Raw genomic sequence first — 21245 nt, 5'->3', positions numbered from 1 at the left:
TCACGTGTATTCACACCCAGACACAAGCACGAAGCTCTACAATCACGTGCATTCACACCCAGACACAAGCACGTAGCTCTATAATCACGTGCATTCACACCCAGACACAAGCACGTAGCTCTACAATCACCTGCATTCACACACGCATACATGTGAGCAGAACCAAGTTTGTTTTGAAAGAAGTAAACATCTGATTACCAACAACAACAAAATCCAGCCTAAAAAGAATTAACTGTCATTTGATTTCACAAAAAGAACCCGAAAACGCAAAAATGGCAAAAAACGCTAGTTATCCTACCTGAAAATCCTGGAAGGCATGAACATTTAAAGGTGTCGATCAGATCCAGACAGGTTGCGTTGTTCTGGCAGGGGTTCTGTGAACACTCGTTGATTTCCTGTTCACAGTATTTCCCTGAAAACCATACATAAACCAGTTGATCGCTTGAGCTGATAATCCATGAGCGAACAACTTTGTTTTACCAGTAAGCAAACGTTAGCTGCAGGACACAGCATCACAACTAAGGTCTGGAGTTAAAGAAAAGTTGGAACTTACAAGCTTTCAGCTCGAGTGGATTGGTTTTCCCAACCAAATTTTCACTAAATCGATAAGACAATCTCGACTAGCCAAAAAAAAAAAAGAATTTACAGATTAAAGATGTCTTGCTGCGCGCGTGAGAGTGTAAAAAAAAGTGTTAAATGTTGGTGTGTTTTGTGTAGTTGAAAAAATCTTCAACCTATGTTTTTACATGATTTTAGCGTATGTATTTCTAGAATAAAAAGTACAGCCTATTTCAACGTTTTGACAAGTAAAATTTGCATACATGTAACTTTTTCCCCTACTGAAAAAACTGCCTTTACCCATGAACCCCGGTTGGCAGGAGCAGGTAAAGTTGGTCACACCGTCCACACACGTGCCGCCATGTTGACACGTCACATTGAAGCAATCATCCACGTTGACGTCACACATGGCTCCTGACCAACCAGCGCTACAGTTGCAGGTAAATCCACCAATCGTATCAGAGCATGTGGCATTATTCTGACAGGGTTGAAGTGTTTGACACTCATCGATGTTGGTCTCACAGAACTGTCCTGATGACAGATCAACAATTCATTTATTTCATGTTATTTTTCACTTGAAAAATGACACAAAATCCCGCTGCTAAGCAATGAAGACAAAGAGAAGTTTTATTATGGACCAAAATATTAAATAATGTATAAAAGTATCAATCAATCAATCAACATGAGGCTTATATCGCGCGTATTCCGTGGGTACAGTTTTAAGCGCAGGGATTTATTTAAAACATTTATTTTTTTATTTTTTAATGCAATTTATATCGCGCACATATTCAAGGCGCAGGGATTTATTTTTGCCGTGTGAGATGGAATTTTGTTTTCACAATACATCACGCATTCACATCGGCCAGCAGATCGCAGCCATTTCGGCGCATATCCTACTTTTCACGGCCTATTATTCCAAGTCACACGGGTATTTTGGTGGACATTTTTATCTATGCCTATACAAGTATCGAATGGGTTTGAACTCGAAGAAATCTCCTGAATCAGCTCTCGCTAGTATTGTGAATTTGAAATACCAATCCACGAAGTACAGCAGTTTAATATAATTTCAGCAGCAGCCAGTACTCCTAATCCTTTTTAGGTTTTAGACGTCAACCACAACAAAACTTCCAGTGTACACCTCAAAAGTGCAAGTGTACGTACCAGTAAACCCTGTGCGACAGAGGCAGGTGACATTTTTGGTGGCGGGGTCCTGCTGACAGGTAGCACCGTTTTGACACGGCAATGACTGGCAACCTGACAGGGTTACTTCACATCGAGATCCTGTGTATCCTGGCAACAAAATCAGACATACATTGATCCCCGACCATACAACTATGTAACTCTCATGAAAAACGATAAAAGAATACTTCTTTGGAGTAATGACTCGTGGTTAATTTCTGGAGAAAAGTACTGGTATAAGTTTGGGACCAAAATGCAAAGTAACTCTCAAATAATAGTCACTCTGTATGACACCAGGCTCGAAAACATAGGTAAACCTCACAGTAAAAAACACGACCGTAAAATGTATTCATTCGATCCACCCGGTGCATTGGTTACTCTTTTCTCAGGTAGTCAACTAATCATTCACGTACACATACACTCAATCCAAAAAGCAACCAACCAACTTCTCACAGGAGGTTGCATCAAAGTGCAAGTCGTTCAAAGTATCCCACTCCCGAACCTCATACTGTAGTATTACTTTACAGCTCTCATTGCGACAGTAAAGTTAAGGAGTAGGTTATTGATCGAGCGGTACTTTGATACAAGCTCCAGTGCAAACACTCACCCATCACAACACTTTGAAAATCGCGTTTCTTTTTCAGAAACGTATTCAACTCACCAGGCACACAATGACACACAGGGACCTGCCCTTCTCGCTCGATGCAAATCCCTCCATGCTGGCAGTACGTCCCACCGCTGTTCCCTGCTCCGCCCCCTGCAGACGCTATCCCCTCTCCGCTGCACTCCAGTGCGTCTTCCTCGCATCGCTGCCCCTTCCAGAAGATGGAGCAGACACACCTGAATGACCCTGCAGAGTTGACGCACTGACCGCCGTTGAGGCAGCGGGGCTGGGAGGGGGGCACCAGGCATTCGTTGACGTCATTCTCGCAGCGACTTCCTGTCCATCCTTCGGGACACGTGCAACGGAATTCTGCAGAATGACACATTTAGGTCAGCATTTTGGCACATTTTCTCCTGGGATGCTTGTGTACTTTTTACATTTCGTCAAGTTTTGACTAAATGTTTTAACATTGACTGGTTTTTGTTTGGGAGAGGACGGAGGGGTTATTTCTATAAAAGAAGAGACAAATAAACACATCCAACAATGACATTGCAATTAAACGCACCCACCGTCGCGATATAACCTTCGTGGTTGAAAACGACGTTAAACACCAAATAAAGAAAGAAACGCACCCACAAGACTTGTGGAAGTGACGTAATATAGTTGATAGGGAAGTAGGTAAGCCCACATGTAATATGATATTCCGCCTTGATATTTTCTTACGCCGCAAATAATACTTTTTTTTCTTCTCAAATCTAAATGAAGAAATATGGCAGTGACATAAATGTACGCACACACTTCAGCCAAATGAAGAGACAAATCGTCAAAGATGAAATCTTCGGACGATTTTTGTTGTTGTTTTGTTTTGTTTTCACTATTGTATACTACATGGCATCTTTAAACCACAACGTTAAGTTATATAGTCTTCGGTAGAAATACAGAAATAAAACACACCCAGGCCGTCTGTAGAACAGTTGCCGTTGTTCTGACAGGGGTTGGACGAGCAGACAGTGACGGGCGTGTCACATAATCTCCCGGTGAAAGTGTGTGGACACTGGCACGTGAAGCCCGTGACACCGTCTGTACGTTCCTCGCACGACCCTCCGTTCTGACACGGGTTGGACGCACAGTCGTACATGTCGCCCTGCAGTCAATACAAACATAAGTTGGTTCAGAAACAGAATGAGAGACAGGGCGTGGACATTTAAAAAAAAAACATCACCGTTTATCGTTAAATTGCTCGCGCCACCACCCCTCCACCGCCAATCTGACATAGATGACACCAAAACCTTGTATGGCCCTAAACCGGAATTTTGTTCGCGGCAACAGACGACACGACATTTCTGCATGGACTGCTGGCTGGACACTTCATAATACTGATAGGTTTAATAATGAAATACTATTACCAAGGCAATGATCAGTTTGTTTGCATACATTGTGGTACACAAGAACGCTCTAGTGAACCTCTTTATGTTTAAAGAGCGTCTGATACCAATTCGTTGATAAACATTAAGAATAGTCAAGAAATATCTTTTCGGTAAGGAAGACGACAAAACATTTCAACATTTACACTACTGAAGGTTCTCAAAAACCTTAATCACGACTTGGGGAAAATTAACAAAGCAGACACACACAAAAATGAACTCTTACTTGGCAGTTTCTACCGATGAACCCAGGGGCACACGAACAGCTGTAACCGCCATCAGCTGAGCCATCGCGGTAACAACTCCCTCCGTGAAGACAAGGGGAAGTAAAGCAAGGGTCAGAGTTCACCTCGCATCGTAGGCCTGTGTATGGGTATGGACAGGAGCATGTGTAGTTACCTCCCTTCTCACTGCAAGTGCCGCCATGTTGGCATGGGGCGTTACGACAGTCGTTGACGGGAACGGTGCAGTTATCTCCCGTCATGCCTCCTTGGCAGTCACACCTTGTCAGCATGGACAGATTGTTATTTGGGTTAACATTAACGCAACGCTTCATTTTGAAATTGTTAATCCAGACTTCAACGAAGATAAGAAAATCAGAAAATTGAAGAAGCTAACTTCTATTTCAAAGCAAGACGAGGAAACAATCGCTGAAAAGGACGATAAGCATCTTTGTGCGCATTGTTCTTACTCAAAAGTCGAGGTACTCAATGTACATAATTATGACGCTTTTAATTTGTTTTATTATTATATAAGTGGTGGGATAAAGGATGGAAAAGAAATACCTGCACGAACAATACAATCCAACAATATCACTCAGTGTATCCATTCAGAACTGGAAGTTACACGGACAGTGAGTGAAAAGCAGCTAGTTCCTCCATAAATTAGAACAATATCCATGAAACAATTGTAACAAAAACGCTATGCGACTCTGCAAAAGGAACTGCTGAAAATATAAATGACAACTGAACAGGTATGCTTATAATGTGGAACGCCAGACTTCCAATGCTTTCCGACGGGTAGCAATGATTTGACAGGGTTGCAGTTCAGCGACAAACAGCACGATTTTCCTGTCTTACCTGTAACTATTCACAAGATCAACACACGTCCTGTTGCTAGGGCAGGTCACTCCAACACAGTCATCAATGGTAGTCTGACAGTTGTCTCCCGTGTAACCAAGGACGCAGCTACAAAAGTAAACGTTGGCTTTGGGCTCTATGCATGTGGCTCCGTTCTGACAAGGTTGGCTGTCGCACTCTGCGATGTCTGTTTCACACGATTTCCCTGTAAAACCTGGATACAGCGGACGTAAAGCTGTTTCAGTTTTTCATAGACAGAATCACAGAACGCAAGCAAATGAGACTTTACGCAACAAAGAACCCAAAGGAAACACAATTTGAGAAAGAAAATATATAAGCTCTCTAACAACAGAAAAGGTTAAAAAAAAAAAGAGCCTCCAAATACGAGTAAACATCATGCTTGACAAACCAAAACCATCTTAATAAATGATTCTGCATGTGGCTAGCAAAATTAAATGTTACTGCATTCTCACTTGATCATCTATTTAACCAATATTTAAAGTTGTGGCCAGTTGTAAAGCATCTGATGTTTACATAAGCCGGCTGTTCTGTTTGCCACAATTATATATTTTCACACAAATATGTGCAAGACTAAACGTTTCTGTTAAAAGCAAAAGTACACAGGCAACAACAAGTAAAATGTTTGAGCCGGTAATCCAAATGTACACTTTCGTCGCAAGACATTTGACCACAACTGTCCAAAGAGAGACGTCAATGAAAACCAGCCAACCAAACAACCTAGTAGAGCCGTAGATATTACCTGGCAAACACTGGCAGGAATACGAATTGATGCCATCTGTGCAAGTTCCGCCATTTTGACAGGGCGTAGAGAGACACTCGTTAATGTTATGTTCGCACCTCTCTCCGTAGAAACCAGGTTGGCAGAAGCAGTTGAACCCACCTGAAACCCACAAACGTGGTCAAATATCTTAATACGTTCTTTTTGTGTTCTCAAACAAATGTCCGGCCCATTTTTATTCTTTCATTTGTTTTTCTTACCTCATCACATTTTTCTGACACCCCTCCTTCCGTTATGGAGAAAATGGAGAAAGGCCGCATGCATGCCTGGTCTAACACGAACAAGCTAAGAATAGGTGAGTTTACTATTAGCAATCGCGCAGGCAATTTTAGAAACAAAATTTAAGGATATTGGTTATCTCAAAACCGATCATTCAGTAACGATGAAAAGTAAAACTTAGCTACTTAACTAAGTTAGTTTTATTCGCATCACAAATATGAAAGTCAAAGGAAATGCATTCTGGTAGCCTTGAACGATCGACGAATTCGGTTTCGGTTCCAGTAGTTTCACTTCAGGCTTTTACTGATACGCTACACTGAACTGTTTCTAACGCTAACATCATTAAGTACTAGCCGTAGTTGAACCCCCATTTTAACACACTACAAGGTAAACAATGTTATTTTTAGATATTCTCTTTATATGGCTGTTAAATTAACTTCTATTTGAACACATTCCGTCTTTTAAAACTTGATTTTCTGTGTTTCTTTTGGAGGTTTGAAAAGGGGGGGGGGGGGGTTCCACTGTTTGAATATCAGACGTACCAGCAGGTTTTTCCACACACACCGCGTGAAGGCCACACGGGTTGTCCAGTTTGCAGCTCCTCACTACCGCCTCGCACTGCGACCCCATGAAACCTTCTGCGCATGTGCACCGGAAGTTGTTGATGAGGTCCGTGCATGTCCCGTTGAACAGACATGGCTGACTCTCGCATTCGTTGATCTCCGTCTGACAGTTAGGTCCTGTGTATCCTGAATATGATCGGAAAGACAGCAAGAATTTAAGCTTGAAGCTGAAGAGTAACGATTTGTTTTGCTTGTTATACTAATTACCTAGAGATTCAAAGAGAAAGACACTCCAAACAGCCCGATTTCAGTTCTGGCCAATTTGATTAGTATCCCCTTGTGTGAGTATTGGTCTCCAACCTATGCTACCCACGTCTCCCATTCGGTGCCCCTACGCCACATCGAGCAGCTGAAAAGCGAGGTCTCAGTCAAAAATTGAACCGGGCAATATGGTGTATCATTTCTCTTTCAAACACTAGTAAGTTGGTAAAAATCGTTATTGTTCATCTTTAATACAGTCGCTAGCACACAAAAACACATTCGTTTTAAAACATAGAACATGCTAGAAAAACTTGGACCCCTAAAGATACTGGTCTTGTAAAAGAAATGTATTCTGAAGTCTACTTGGGGATAGAATCCAGACGCAATACATCAGAATTCGAAAGTCCTTGACCTACAACCAAAGGCTTCATATAATATCGTCGTTATGGTTACGCAAGATAACACGTGAATGTCACCCAAGGAAATTAAAAACTAGTAGAAATGAGAGAACTTCTTAGAGAGATAGAGAGAGAGAGAGAGAGAGAGAGAGAGAGAGAGAGAGAGAGAGAGAGAGAGAGAGAGAGAAAGAGAGAAAGAGAGAACTTTGAACTTTGAACTTGATTACAGGAAAGATAGCATTAGGTCCGTAGGACCTTTCTTACAGCTAGTCCTGATCTAAGCAAAATGGTTATAAAGAGGGAGAGAGAGAGAGAGAGAAAGAGAGAGAGAGAGAGAGAGAGAGAGAGAGAGAGAGGGGGGGTGAAAGAGGAGAGAGAGATATATCAATACCAATGAGAGAGGAAGGGAGGGAGGGAGGGAGGGAGAGAGGGTACGTTGAGCAGGAGGTATTACAGAACAAGATCAATTCTTCACAAATTTAACGAAATCCCCCCAAAAGTGAGAAAAGTGGTAAAGCAAAGCCAACCACCGTAAAAAAAAAGTCTTTACTTTTACCATGGCATCTGAAATCCTACCTGGAACGCAGGCGCATCGCGATCCTCCATAAGTATTGACACAAGTTCCTCCGTTTTGGCACGTTATGGCAGCCGTAGAACACTCGTTGACGTCGACATCGCACCTTTGACCTGTGAAAACCGGTGTGCACGTGCAGCTGAAGGAATTGAAGGGAGCGGTGCACGTGGCGTTGTTGAGACAGGGCCCGGATGCACAGTTGTCTGTCATCTGAAATAAAATTAACATTTTGGCGGCTTAGGGGAAGAAGTAGTGAGGGCAACATTTGATTCCCAGAACCCAAAACCATCCTCCATGGAATCAGGCAGCGAACATAAACGTGTCAGCTAAACCACCTTTAACCTTCATTTTCAACACTCTACTACACTTGGCCAATAAATGATTGCGACACATTTTGCACACAAATTATAGCATTAATTCCCGTGTGATTTCATTCAACAATTCTTTGCTACTGATGTAGGTGTCGATCACATTAGCGGTCAAAAACGGGAGTTTTTTCTTCAATTTTGAGGGGTGACATTACAAAAAGCGCTGTATTTCAGCAATGACTTAATGGATTGCTTTGAAACGTTCAGAGTATTTTGCCTACATACTAGACGTACTTCAATTATGTAGGACAAATACACTGACAGTTTCAAAGCAATCCACTAGTGGTTTTTTGTTTGTTTTTTTGCACGAGTGGGTTTTTTGTATGGCCGTACCCCGCCAAAAGCACCCAAACGCCGATTTTTGGGGATGTGTGCTTAATATTTTTGTGTTTCTATAACTCACCGAAATCTGACATGGATTACATGATATTTTCTGTGCGCACTTGGTCTTGTGCTTGCGTGTGCAAAAAAAGGGGGATAAGGCGTGCACCAGAAGATGTGCACATAAGTAGACCTGGGAGATCGGAAAAATCTCCACCCTTAACCCACCAGGCGCGGTCGGGATTCGAATACTCAACCTTCCGCTTGGGAGGCCGGCGTCCACTAGGCCATTGCGCCCGTCCGAAAAATGAATAAAGAAGTTTTAATCTAAACCAACAAAATTCTTTTCTATCGTCTATCGTACAAAGTCATACTCCATGATTATTCTTCCTTGTTCGGACCACAGGCACTTTCATGACATCGAGTGGGCGGGGGCGGACTTGGAAGTGAGTTCTCTTGCCTACTTACGCTTTATGCCTGTCGATGGAAGCTATGGAACTAATGCCCTCTTCTGTATAGCGATCGTTTGAAAATAGGTTTAGATACAAGATCAATAGCCAGCTCACTGAAACCCGCTTTGTTGTCTGCAGAAACGCTTTTGACTCCATGAAGTTGAATAATCCATTGACATCGCGTTGAAAAGCACGTGAAAGGATCACCTCGAACTTTGGCAGTGCCATTTCTGTGCTGAGCTACTCGTTACAAACAGGAGCAACAAAAGTAGTAAGCGTGCAAGACTTGGGTGAAAATGAGTCAGGATGGTACTGAATACAGGAGCTAACCCCTACAACCTATCCTACATCAAAGCGCAATTAGTAATTAAGGACTTGGAGCACGGGATGTTACCCATCCAGATAGACGTGTCCCTTCCTTCTTACCTCTCATCTTACCCCCAAGACCTACCTGCTATTCACTACCCTCCTCCCTAGCACTTATCTCCCATGCCCCCACCTCGTATCCTAGCCCCCTTAGCCCCTGCCTACCTCCTATAGACCTCGCTACCACGGACCTACATTCTACTGGATGGCTGTCTCAGTGCGCGCTCTCTCTCTCGCCTTGTCAGGCAGTGAGAGAAACGAGGTCAAACCAACTGCTGGGGATCGATCACATCCGGTTTCAATTCCACCAGCAATGTCGTCTGCAAAAACTTCAACGTCGACGACATTCTTCGGGTAAAATGAAAGCTATTACTATGTTTTCCGCGTATAACTTATGAACTGTTGATTTTATAATATTGAAAATCTTCTTGCTTACGTTTTTTGTTCTCCCTGTCGCCGTAAATACTCGCTTTGTCGACTGTAAGTTGTGCAACAGTACACTTGCAGACTTTCCTACTCCTAGTCTAGATCTACTAAGCTAGTAGTTTGCAAACTTTGGCTTGTTTGTGTTCTCATTAATAGCCTTTTTGTTTTCAATTCATAGACGGGGTTTTTTCCCTCACAGGACGATCTGACAAAATGATGAAGAAAGGGGAAAAATGAAGATTTTTGCTGTGTTTGTTGGGCCAAATTTTTTTAAGTCCAAAAAAGGTGAGAAATATTCATAACAAATTCAGTTTTGGGTCTTTTTCAAATCTGTTTGCTGCATCTTTTCTGTGACCATTGTGGCTATGCACTGACACACACAAAAGTGGAGAAAGGGGAGAAATGAAGATTTTTTCTTACTACATCACAGTCAGGGATTGTTGACATGTACATTGTCAAGAGGTCAAAACAAATTTTAAAAGCTGTTGGACACTGCACTAGTGTTGCTTTAATTAAGGCGAGTCTGGAACAATAGGTCCACCCCACCAAAAAGTCAACATGGAATTAGTTATGATTTTTTTAGCCTTTTGGCTTGGGTACGGCCAAGTCAAAAAGGTGGGAAAGGTTAGAAATAGTCATAACAAGTTCACTTTTGGGTCTTTTTCAAATCTGTTTGCTGCATCTTTTCTGTGACCATTGTGGCTATGCACTGACACACAAAAAAGTGGAGAAAGGGGAGAAATGAAGATTTTTTTCTTACTACATCACAGTCAGGGATTGTTGACATGTACATTGTCAAGAGGTCAAAACAAATTTTAAAAGCTGTTGGACACTGCACTAGTGTTGCTTTAATCAAGGCGAGTCTGGAACAATAGGTCCACCCCACCAAAAAGTCAACATGGAATTAGTTATGATTTTTTTTAGCCTTTTTCCTTGGGTACGGCCAAGTCAAAAAGGTGAGAGGGGTTTCAAATAGTCATAACAAGTTCAGTTTGGGGTCTTTTTGAAATCTGTTTGATGCATCTTGTCTGTGACCATTGTGGCTATGCACTCAAAGTAAAAAAAGTGCAGAAAGGTGACAAATGAAGATTTTTCCTTCTTACAAGACAATGTGTGATTTGGCACATTTTGCCTCAGTCTTTATCAAGAGCCTGTCTAACCCACTTTGAAGTTGTTGGAGACTGCAGTAATGTTCCTTACATCAAGGCGAGTGCACAATGGTGCATTTCTACCCCCCCCCCTAATGTTCACTTTAATATCAATCAATCAATAGATATTCAGTCACAGTTTAACTAACTCATTCACCCTAATCACTCACTCATCCATCCATCACAACAACACTGTTTGATGCACACACTGCCTGCCTTCCGCACTGGGAAGCCGCTTCGCTTCGCAACAACAACAACAACACTGAAAACTCGCCGGGAAATACCCCCACGTACCACACGTGTCCTTGTTTCTTCCGACTAATATCAACTTTGGAAAAAAAAGACAAAACTGGATGAACAATTCTACGGCCCCAGCAATCTCATTACTCTGAAAGGGGAACCGGAAGTGGCTGGTCCCCAGGTTTCGAAGTTGACCGATATTCCCACTAAAGTGACCTAGATCCTGAGACAGCCATCCAGTAGAATGTAGGTCCGTGTCGCTACCGTCTATCCCCTCCCTAGGCCCCACCTCCCTTAGCCCCCACGTCGAGTTGTACTTTTTGGCTGTAATTGGTAGTGGTGGTGGTGCTGGTGGTGGTGCTGGTGGTGTGTGTGTGTGTGTGTGTGTGTGTGTGTGTGTGCGCGCGCGTGTGTGTGTGCGTGCGTGTGTATATGTGTCCGTCTTTCTTTCTTTCTTTTAATCTTTCTTTCTTTCATAATTTCATAAGGTCATTCTTTCTTTTTACATTTAGTCAAGTTGCATTGCGTTCAGTTTCATTCTGTGACAGCTACTTGACTAAATGTTGTATTTTCGCCTTACGCGACTTGTTAACTTGTTCTTTACATTTAGTCAAGTTTTGACTAAATGTTTTAACATAGAGGGGGGAATCGAGACGAGGGTCGTGGTGTATGTGTGTGTGTGTGTGTGTGTCTGTCTGTCTGTGTGTGTGTGTAGAGCGATTCAGACTAAACTACTGGGCCGATCTTTATGAAATTTGACATGAGAGTTCCTGTGTATGATATCCCCGGACGTTTTTTTCTTTTTTTCGATAAATACCTTTGATGACGTCATATCCGGCTTTTTGTAAAAGTTGAGGCGGCACTGTCACACCCTCATTTTTCAATTAAATTGATTGAAATTTTGGAAAAGCAATCTTCGACGAAGGCCGGGGTTTGGTATTGCATTTCAGCTTGGTGGCTTAAAAATTAATGAGTGAGTTTGGTCATTAAAAATCGGAAACTTGTAATTAAATTATTTTTGTATTAAACGATCCAAAAACAATTTCATCTTATTCTTCGTCATTTTCTGATTCCAAAAACATATACATATGTTATATTTGGATTAAAAACAAGCTCTGAAAATTAAAAATATAAAAATTATGATCAAAATTAAATTTCCGAAATCGTTTTAAAAACTATTTCATTTTATTCCTTGTCGGTTCCTGATTCCAAAAACATATAGATATGATATGTTTGGATTAAAAACACGCTCAGAAAGTTAAAACGAAGAGAGGTACAGTAAAGCGTGCTATGAAGCACAGCGCAATCGCTACCGCGCCAAACAGGCTCGTCACTTTCACTGCCTTTTGCACTAGCGGCAGACTACGTTCAGTTTCATTCTGTGAGTTCCACAGCTTGACTAAATGTAGTAATTTCGCCTTACGCGACTTGTTTTCTTTTACAACCAGGCAATATTTAATTGTATGTATTTTGATAGAATGTGTGTGTGTGTTTGTGCGCGTGTGTGTTTACTCTTTGAGCGATGCACAGAACTCAAGTGCGCATATGAAATTGAATAGTCTCAGATGATATCACCTAATGTTTATGCATGTTTCTTATCTTTAAATGTTGTCGATTAACTATTTTCGGTTATTGCGACTTGGTTCTAATTGTTTTTTTCCTGACTTCTTTCTTTCTGTATCTGTCTCTCTGTCTATGTCTCTCTCTTTCCCCCTCTCTCTCTCCCTCTAATTTTCTTTTGGTTATTGCGACTAGTTTCTTATTGTTTTTTCCTGATTTCTTTCCCTCTCTCTGTCTCCCTCTCTATCACTTTCTGTCTCTCTGTCTATGTCTCTCTCTCTCTCTCTCTCTCTCTCTCTCTCTCTCTCTCTCTCTCTGAAATTGAATCCTTAATGCCGCACTTCCCATCACAAAACGTACTCTGCTTTCAAGTAAAGGTATAAATACACGTATTTTGTGACGTAGCCGCATTGGGAAGCATCTATACATTTTGTTGTATGTAACTGTTAATCGATTTTCTTACAATGTAGCAACCCAAATGTTTCTTTAATGCAGCAACATACCTGCATGTGTTCAAGAAATTGCCGACACCCAGCGGAGAAGGCGATAGGCATTAAACCGGGCGTACAACCCCCCCCCTCCACCCCCCCCTCCACCCCCCCCCCCAACCCGGCGTGAGAGAGGCGTCGAATCCTTTGTTGCTGTTCCGCAACGCGCTTCAATTTTCTTGCAATTCTATTTCAAGTGTGTACAAATATATCATTCGAACGGGTACTGAAATTCCTTCGACACCAAGCCCGTACACACTCTCACTCAGACGGACTGTTGGTACCCTTGTCGTCTGCTCACAGACTCAGTGAAAAAAGGTAAGATCTGCTGTACCGTTTTCAGCCAGAAACTTTTCAGAAAGAACAACAAGTTAGCATAGGGGTAAAAAATACCTGACACTGTGTCAAAATTTGGCCACCAATAACATCACCGCGATACAATTTGATAATGCTGCACTATTTTACTGAAAATTTGGCCACCAATAACATCACCACGATAGAAATTGATAATGCTGCACTATTTTACTGACTTTTTTCCTGGAAAGTGGCTTAGTTGTACTTTAAAGTCAACCTAGAAAAGTTGTACAGAATTATGTTGCAAAAGATAACAAACAGTGTTTGTGTGTGTGTCTATGTGTGTGTGTGTGTGTGTGTGTGTGTGTGTGTGTGTGTGTGTGTGTGTGTGTGTGTGTGTGTGTGTGTGTGTGTTCCTTTTACTAAGTGGTCACGATCGGTTACGCATGGACACTCAGCATTTATCAAAGAAAAGAGTGTTTACGATATTTACGTGTGTGTTTATGTATGTTTATGTGTGTGTATTTTCTCACCTGCGTTTCGCTGGGATTACCTCTATGTGATTTTATCTGCATTTCTTTTATGCAGCATCGGAGCTACTACAACCGAAACCATCGTACTCACTGGACTGCCGTCTGGAGGCAGTTCGCTCTCACCATTAGAGTTCTTTGCTTTATTTGTGCAATATGTTATGGTCCTGAGACGAGCGCTCCTCATAGTTGTTAATAGTTTTGCCAAAGAACAGACCTAAAGTCACTTCATTAGAACATACAAACAAACAAACATCAATAACATACAAACAATATTTGTAACTCAAAAACGCAGTTCGCTGCACCTCGTTTAAACGAGTAAAAATCTCTTACCAGGCTAGAAAAGATCGACCTGTCTAGAATTTATCGATTTGGCAAGACCGGTGCAATAACAAAGCCTTTGGCGTGGTATGACTCGACACCTAGAAGTGAGTGAACACTTTTGAGGCTACACAAAAGGACGTATTCTGGCACAACACAGCCTTATGCCGTTTCTCATGTAGGGCTATAGCTGAAATGGTAGTCATTATGCTGGAAAAACGCTACACAATTGCTGAGAGTGCGACATTCTGACGACATGCGTGCTGACATTACAGTTTACCTTGTTAGTGAATTTCAAATGGAATAAGAATAACCATCTGTGTCACAAGTTTTAGTCGAATGACCGAGGTATGAATATGCCGAGTCAGAACTCGCTTGTGAGGAGAGATTTGGGATGCACGTGAATTAGTTTTTAGTCGTGGTTGAATGGTTTGCAAATGACGTGTGTGTTAGCTGTGTATGAACCAGTGCCGGCTAGGACAGCAAACGGTTAGGATGTGCAGTAGAGTATGTGGTAGAATACTACACTACCCGTCTTAAAAAAAGTGCACAAATAACATTTAGCTGTAGATCTTTGTGATGCGGCCAGTTATATTTAAACCAAGTATATTGCCAGAAAGGTAATTCATTCTTCTACCGTATGAAATACAAAGTTTCATTTCTTATAAACGAGTGTTAAACGAGACCTAGGACCCCCCCCCCCCCCAAATCAAATTCGCAATAGCAAACTTGCAGACACTAAAATACAAAAAAAAAATCAAAATAAGCAGGAGTGACCCCGTTTTTGATCTCAAATAGAAGAACAGCTAATTTTTTTTACTAATACACATTTATTTGGTTCAGCTGTTGTGCCTAGCAGTGTTGTTTTGCCATTTTGAAGAAGACTGGTGTCAGCCTCGTCAGAAGCCGTAAAAGGCTTGTTTGGGCGTCATTTGTTGTTGGCTATACAAAAATCCTGTAGTTTTGTAATGGCTCCTTGTATTGCTTTACAAATTTACATGAGTATTGTTAACACAATTGTAAAAGAGTGTGTAAAATATCATGGTGTTTTGATGAGTATTTTGGAGGTATTGAAACCTTTTGTGTATTTTAGTGTAAAAAAGTTTGCTTTTGCAAATTTGATTTTGGGGGGTGTCCTAGGTCTCCGGTCCACTGCATAAACACTAGTTTATGAAAAATGTAACACTTAATTTCATACGGTAGGGGAATGAATTACCTTTCTGGCAATATACTTGGTTTTAATATAACTGGCCGTATCACAAAGATCTACAGCTAAATGTATCTGTGTACTTTTTTTTTTATGACGGGTAGTGTATGTAAGGCTAACACCTCTATGTTCTTATTTTGCCTTCTTTTCTTTCGTTAGTTATTTCTTTCGGTACGCTCTCTTAGGTTAGGTTTAGGTAGGTTTCTTTTCTATCTTCAATTTGTAAATAAAATCTGATTAACGTTTATTCTTTCTCGTTTGTTAAATTTCATTCTTCGCCTGTTTTGTTTTGTTGTCTGTGTTTCACGCCGTTCGCCACGCACCTCGCTTTTCTAAAATTATTTGCTTAATTTCCAGATGGCCTCAAAAGATAACATCAACAACTATGAATCAGAATTGTACGGCAAAGTATTGACAAACATTGACGATTTGAACCTGGGGACATCAACTGATGAAATTAGGAGCATAGCGTCTACCGAACAAGAAGATTCGGTCTGGGGTGAGCTGAGAGCGGACCAAGCCCCGGAAATAAGGATTTCTACTGATGTTGACTTGATGAGGAGGGACATGAAAGAATTAAAAAAGAAAAATGAGACAATGTACAAGGCGCTTATGTCTGTCAAGAGTACCAACGAGATGCTTAGACAGGGTCTAAAAGAGCTACAACAGGAAAAACGGCTACGGGACCAGGGCAGCGCCAGTCAATACCAGGGCAAGCAACTTGCAAGGCTGGAAAGCAAAACAACACAGCTCGAAAATGATTTAAGTCGACTTCAGCAACAGTCGTCGCCAATAGTGAAGGCAGTGGAAGCTAAGATTACAAAGCTGGAAAATGACGTAAGCAGACTGGAACAACAGCCATCACGACCAGTAAACGCAGTAGAAGCCAAGGTTATGAAGCTAGAAAATGACGTAAGCAGTCTGCAACAACAATCACCACCACAACTAAACGCAGTGGAAGCCAAGATATCAACACTGGAAAATGACGTCAGCAGACTGCAACATCAGCCATCACCACAAGTAAAAGCTGTGGAAGCCAAGATTCTAAACATAGAAAATCACATCTACAAGCTTGAGCAAGCTGCATCCCCGCAAGTTTCGAAAGTAGAAGCAAAGATACAAACATTAGAACATGAAATAAGCGGGTTTTGGATGCAATTACAGCCACAATTTCAGGCTCTTGAAGACAAGATGACAAAACTTCAAAATGACACCAGCAAGCTTGAACGGAAGGGCTTCCCACTCTCTGAAAAAGTAGAAGCTAGATTTTCAGAACTAAACACTTGGATGCAATGCCTTGCACAGGGGCAGTCCGAGTACGCTCAGGAACTGGAGGCAAAGATAACGAAACTAGAAAGTGACATAAGTAGGTGTGAAAACCAGTCGTCTGTACAAACAAGGAAGCTAGAGACAAGGCTTCCAGAACTTGAAACTCACATATGCAGGCTTGATCAAGCAACGTTGACCCAGCAAGAGGCAAAAGGAGTGGCAGCGAAGATTCCTCACGTGGAGAGAGAAATTAGCAACCTCAAAGGCGAGATGAGAACAGCACAGGCTAAAAGCAAGGCAGGCTGGGGACCGCTGAAGGCACAGGTTGACAAACTGACAGCACAGATAAGTAAGTAATGACGCCAGCGCTGTGCATATTTGTTTTTGTATGCACGTAATTTGTTGTAATGCGTGCATTAGTCCGTAATGCGTGTATTAGTCCGTTCAGCTCCTACCCAAGCATATCTAAACAATCTCCACAAGAAAATGGAACTGGAATAGTGAAAAGAGGGGGAGGAAAAGAAGAAGGAGAAGAAGACTTGTGTCACATGAATGAACCAAACATAAGCATGTGTGTTGGAATACACAAAAGACTGCCCTATTCACAAGGGACCCGGTTCTTTTGCTTTTTACCATTAGGGCTTTAACGCTAACGGAAAATAAACACTCAACAATCACATTTTGCTGGGCTGAGCTAATCGAACAAAAATTGACATCCATTATTAACAATCATTTGATCACAGTTGATGTGTTGATGATGAAAGGGCTAGTAGTACATAAAGGTACACTCTGTGTGAATGTGTTTGTGTGTGCGTGTGTGTGTGTGTGAGCGTGCGTGTGTGTGTGTGTGTGTGTATGTGTGTGTGTGTGTGTGTTTGGTGTATGTGTGTGTGTATGTGTGTGTGTATGTGGTGTGTGGTGTGTGTGTGTGTGTGTGGTGGGTGTGGTGTGTGATGAGTGTGTGTGGTGTGTGGTGGGTGTGGTGTGTGATGGGTGTGTGTGGTGTGTGGTGGGTGTGGTGGTGGTGGTGTGTGTGGTGTGTGTGTGTGTGCTTTGGCTCGAGGACTTCACTTCCCGTCAGCGTAACATTTTTTTGTCTTTTGATTTGTGTCACCAAAGGCTTCCGTTTATTGCATTACGTAATTGAGAAAGTCATTCCGTCTAGTATCACGAATTCAACATGCACGCAAGGCACACACAAATAGTTATATTTTGGAAGTAATTTGGCTTTTTTCACTGTTCATCTTCCAGATAATATCGAGCAAGAAAAAACACACCACACTGGGTTCTTTTGTGATGGTTGTGGGCAGAAGGACATCCGCGGCATACGCTACCACTGTCTCGACTGTTGGAACTATGACCTTTGTCACGTCTGTAAATTAAGTAAGATCCATAGCCACCACCGGATGATGGAGTTCCATGAACGCGAAACGCGAGACATGTGGCTGAGAGGTGAGACAATGAGCTAACTCCTTAAGTTTAAGAGAGAGAGAGAGAGAGAGAGAGAGAGAGAGAGAGAGAGAGAGAGAGAGAGAGAGAGAGAGAGAGAGATTAAAGCTAAACAGGATTTAACCATAGGAAATGAACACAAGGTATGACTTTTACATGCAGGTAAAACGTATGGTGAAATGAACAACCATAAACAACGTGACCTGTCCACGCAGCATCACTTAACTAAATAGGAGCAGAACAGTGTGCCTCGTCAAATGTCTTTTCTTTTGTGTTTACTGACACTATCGTTATTGAAGCAATCACAGTGCCCAAAGAGATTTTTAGAGCAATTTCCGAAAACAAATGTTAAACTCATAGTGCTTTGTGCTTCGTTCAGTATCCCATTGTGTCGATTTGCTTTATACATCTCTTAGTTCACTCTGGTGATCTAATAACATAAATAATGACGATGATGTCAATTATCAAAGATAATAAGGGTGGCAAATAGCACATTAGCCATGCTTTTTTTTTTCTTTCAGTGAAACTTCGAGAAATGGGTACCTTTAGTGCATTATTTCACAAATAGAGGCCAGGACATCACCCGAGGGCAACAGCTTTGAGACTGGCGACAGGTTCGGGCATTTATTGTCGCACGTTGACTTGAAAGATGATGTAATTATGAAAGCCAGTGGTCATGGTGAGAGGTCAATACCTTTTCTCGGCCTTTGATGTATTTTTAAGTTCTATTGGAAGGCAACTTTAAGATATCCCATTATTGTAAATGTGGGCAAAAAGACATATGCTTGCATAATCTCGCCAAAACCAGGGATTTTATTCGAATGCTAAAACATGCGTTTGATATTGTGGCGGTATAAAAAGGCATATTGAAAAACAGCTTTATCAAAGTTGTTGCAATCCTTGACATTTCTTTTTAAAAATTTGATTCTTTGTGGTAGAAAGACTTCCAAGTCTTCGTCACCAAATATACAAAGGCATGCAGAATGACCAAACTGTGAGAACTGTTCAGGTATTGGTGTGTTTGGTGTGTATAACCGTGATCATTTGTATATTTACCAGTATATCAAACAACAGAATTTAAACTCCTTTAGGAAAAAGTCTTTACCTGAATATTAGCTAGCACGATTCAGAATCAATTATGTTAGAAGTGATCGTTTATTTCCGTTGTATTGTTTGAATTGTTTTTTATTTGCAGCAAGAAAAACGTGTTTTTTGTGTGATTGTATAAAAGTATTTGACAGCGCATGTCTGTTATAGAAAATATTGTTGAAAACTAAAGAGGATAATAAGGTTTCAAACATTATCAGGGATAGGTACTCAAAAGTGAAACCGTTTGTTTAATTCGATTCTGATTTTTCGCATCGGTTGAAAGGAGAAAAATTTTATCTATGCTTTTCTCATTTTCAAAAAAAGTATTTTAAACATTTGTTATTGATAGTTTCAAAATATTGCTGTAACAGAACAGAAGAAATGAATGAGTTCGGATCTGATGATTCTGACTTGCTATATTTGATATTTGTACACCACATATCACTCACTCAACTCAATGCCCGTCACTCCTGTCAGGGTATGGGCCGCCAAGTACACCACATATGACAAGGATCAAATAGCTTAATGAGTTATAGTAATGATATATTTGTTTGTTTTTACACATTTGATGTAAGTTTGTTCTTTTGCAGTTATGTTGTCTTGGATCTGCCTTGCTGTACTTTTTCCATGTTGGTCTTTGTATAAATTTAAATATATGTCATCCTTTTGTAGTTCCTCCTTAGCTGAGGGCAGGATTTAGTGAAGTACATTACGTAGGCTAACTCCACTAACCCCGAAAAGGAAATAAACAAAACATTCAGTATTATCTTGTCTGACATTTTCTCTCTCCCTGTCTCTGTCATTTTCTGCCAATGTGTCGTTTGGAGGAAACAGCAAAGATTATCCGTCTCTTAACGTACGATAACCTTGTTCGAAGGCACCATCGTACTGTGCAAACGCTCTTAGGTAGAAGTGAAATCGCTAAACAACACACTCCGATTATTATCCAACGTTTCCCATGCAGTTAAGACCTCGTGCCATTTTAAAGGCTGACATATAGTCCTATTTAATTAGTTTTATTACTTCCAGGGCTTTTCCCATCGTTGCGGGGATGTATAAATTAAGCTTCCTGCAAAGTTTTAGGTTTGAAGTCCTTACCAATTACGAGAAATAATTAATTCTTTATTGCTATGTTTAGCAACAGTTCTCCAGGACTTGGGCTATTCTTAGACCGTCAACACAGACAGTACAGCTTCGTCAATCCCCGCGTGAAGGAAATCGCTCACCTTCCACGTGCAAAACGTAGTGATATTGACACGCCAGATTAGCGCGGTAGCGTATTGTGCTAAGCAGGAAAGCGCGCTTTTCTGTATTCTTGTTAACTTCGCAATTTCCGGAAAACATCCACTTTCACTTTGAGACTGTTCTGTTTACATTCGACACTATCTACACCACTTTGCAATACTGAAATAATTTTTTCTGTGTTCGAAAGCTACAGCCAATCGTTATTATATCCCCTTAGGTACAGTTTTATAACATTATTGGCACATGTAAACAATATGAATTAATTAATGAACGCTACGTATATGGCAGCCTTTAACGACGTCCATCGATTATACTCTCTTACCTGTTGGCAACGATTTCCCTCCCAGCCAGGTGCGCACAGACAGGTGTAACTGTTGCTGGCATCCTGACAGGTAGCACCGTTCTGACAGCTGTGGGGGACCGGTTCCTGGCATTCGTTGATGTTCTCTTCACACCTCGCACCTGAGCACAGAGAATAAGAGCAATTTGTTAATGCAGAAGCAGCCGCTTTAAATTGATTGATTAGCCCTCAAATACAAATAGACTAAAGGGTTCCAAATATGAACAAAAACCCAAAGTATAAATGAGGGTTTTGCGGAACCAATCTCTTTTTACCTGAGAAAATAACAAGCCTTGATATGAACATTCTCTTAACTAACCTCAAGACATTGCTACATTATTTTTGAAAATATGCATAGCAACCATCCAGTTTGGTGTTTGTTTAATACTACCTTTCTAATAGACTGGGCTACTTTGCGTGCATGTCTTGTCAGCTCGTCCACTGAGGGTCCCAATATGCCGAAAATGATGTTAA

General features: G+C 41.2%; 2 protein-coding genes across 2 annotated transcripts in view; one reads left to right on the top strand and one right to left on the bottom strand.

Annotated features, from left to right (window-relative positions):
- LOC138948005 (protein crumbs homolog 1-like) overlaps positions 1-20887 on the bottom strand; it is a 41624-nt gene extending 20737 nt beyond the window's left edge. The window contains exons 1-11 of the mRNA XM_070319532.1: positions 20754-20887; positions 7661-7868; positions 6405-6611; positions 5605-5745; positions 4845-5058; positions 3992-4268; positions 3296-3485; positions 2399-2710; positions 1720-1848; positions 859-1089; positions 299-412 (exon numbers count right to left, since the gene is read on the bottom strand). Of these exons, the coding sequence (XP_070175633.1) occupies positions 299-412; positions 859-1089; positions 1720-1848; positions 2399-2710; positions 3296-3485; positions 3992-4268; positions 4845-5058; positions 5605-5745; positions 6405-6611; positions 7661-7868 (2023 nt within the window). The 5' untranslated portion in view covers positions 20754-20887. The remainder of the gene's footprint in view (positions 1-298; positions 413-858; positions 1090-1719; positions 1849-2398; positions 2711-3295; positions 3486-3991; positions 4269-4844; positions 5059-5604; positions 5746-6404; positions 6612-7660; positions 7869-20753) is intronic.
- On the top strand, positions 13213-19943 carry LOC138949222 (uncharacterized). Its single transcript, XM_070320992.1, has 4 exons — positions 13213-13345; positions 15737-16997; positions 17900-18100; positions 18619-19943. The coding sequence occupies exons 2-4, from the start codon at positions 15737-15739 to the stop codon at positions 18663-18665; spliced, it is 1509 nt and encodes a 502-aa protein (XP_070177093.1). The 5' UTR covers positions 13213-13345; the 3' UTR covers positions 18666-19943.
- Positions 20888-21245: the final 358 nt, after the last annotated feature.

Source organism: Littorina saxatilis, linkage group LG15 (genome assembly GCF_037325665.1).
Source record: "Littorina saxatilis isolate snail1 linkage group LG15, US_GU_Lsax_2.0, whole genome shotgun sequence".
NCBI classification, from domain to species: Eukaryota; Metazoa; Mollusca; class Gastropoda; order Littorinimorpha; family Littorinidae; genus Littorina; species Littorina saxatilis.
The sequence above is the reverse complement of the archived record's forward strand: the minus strand, read 5'-3'. Positions and strand labels throughout refer to the sequence as shown.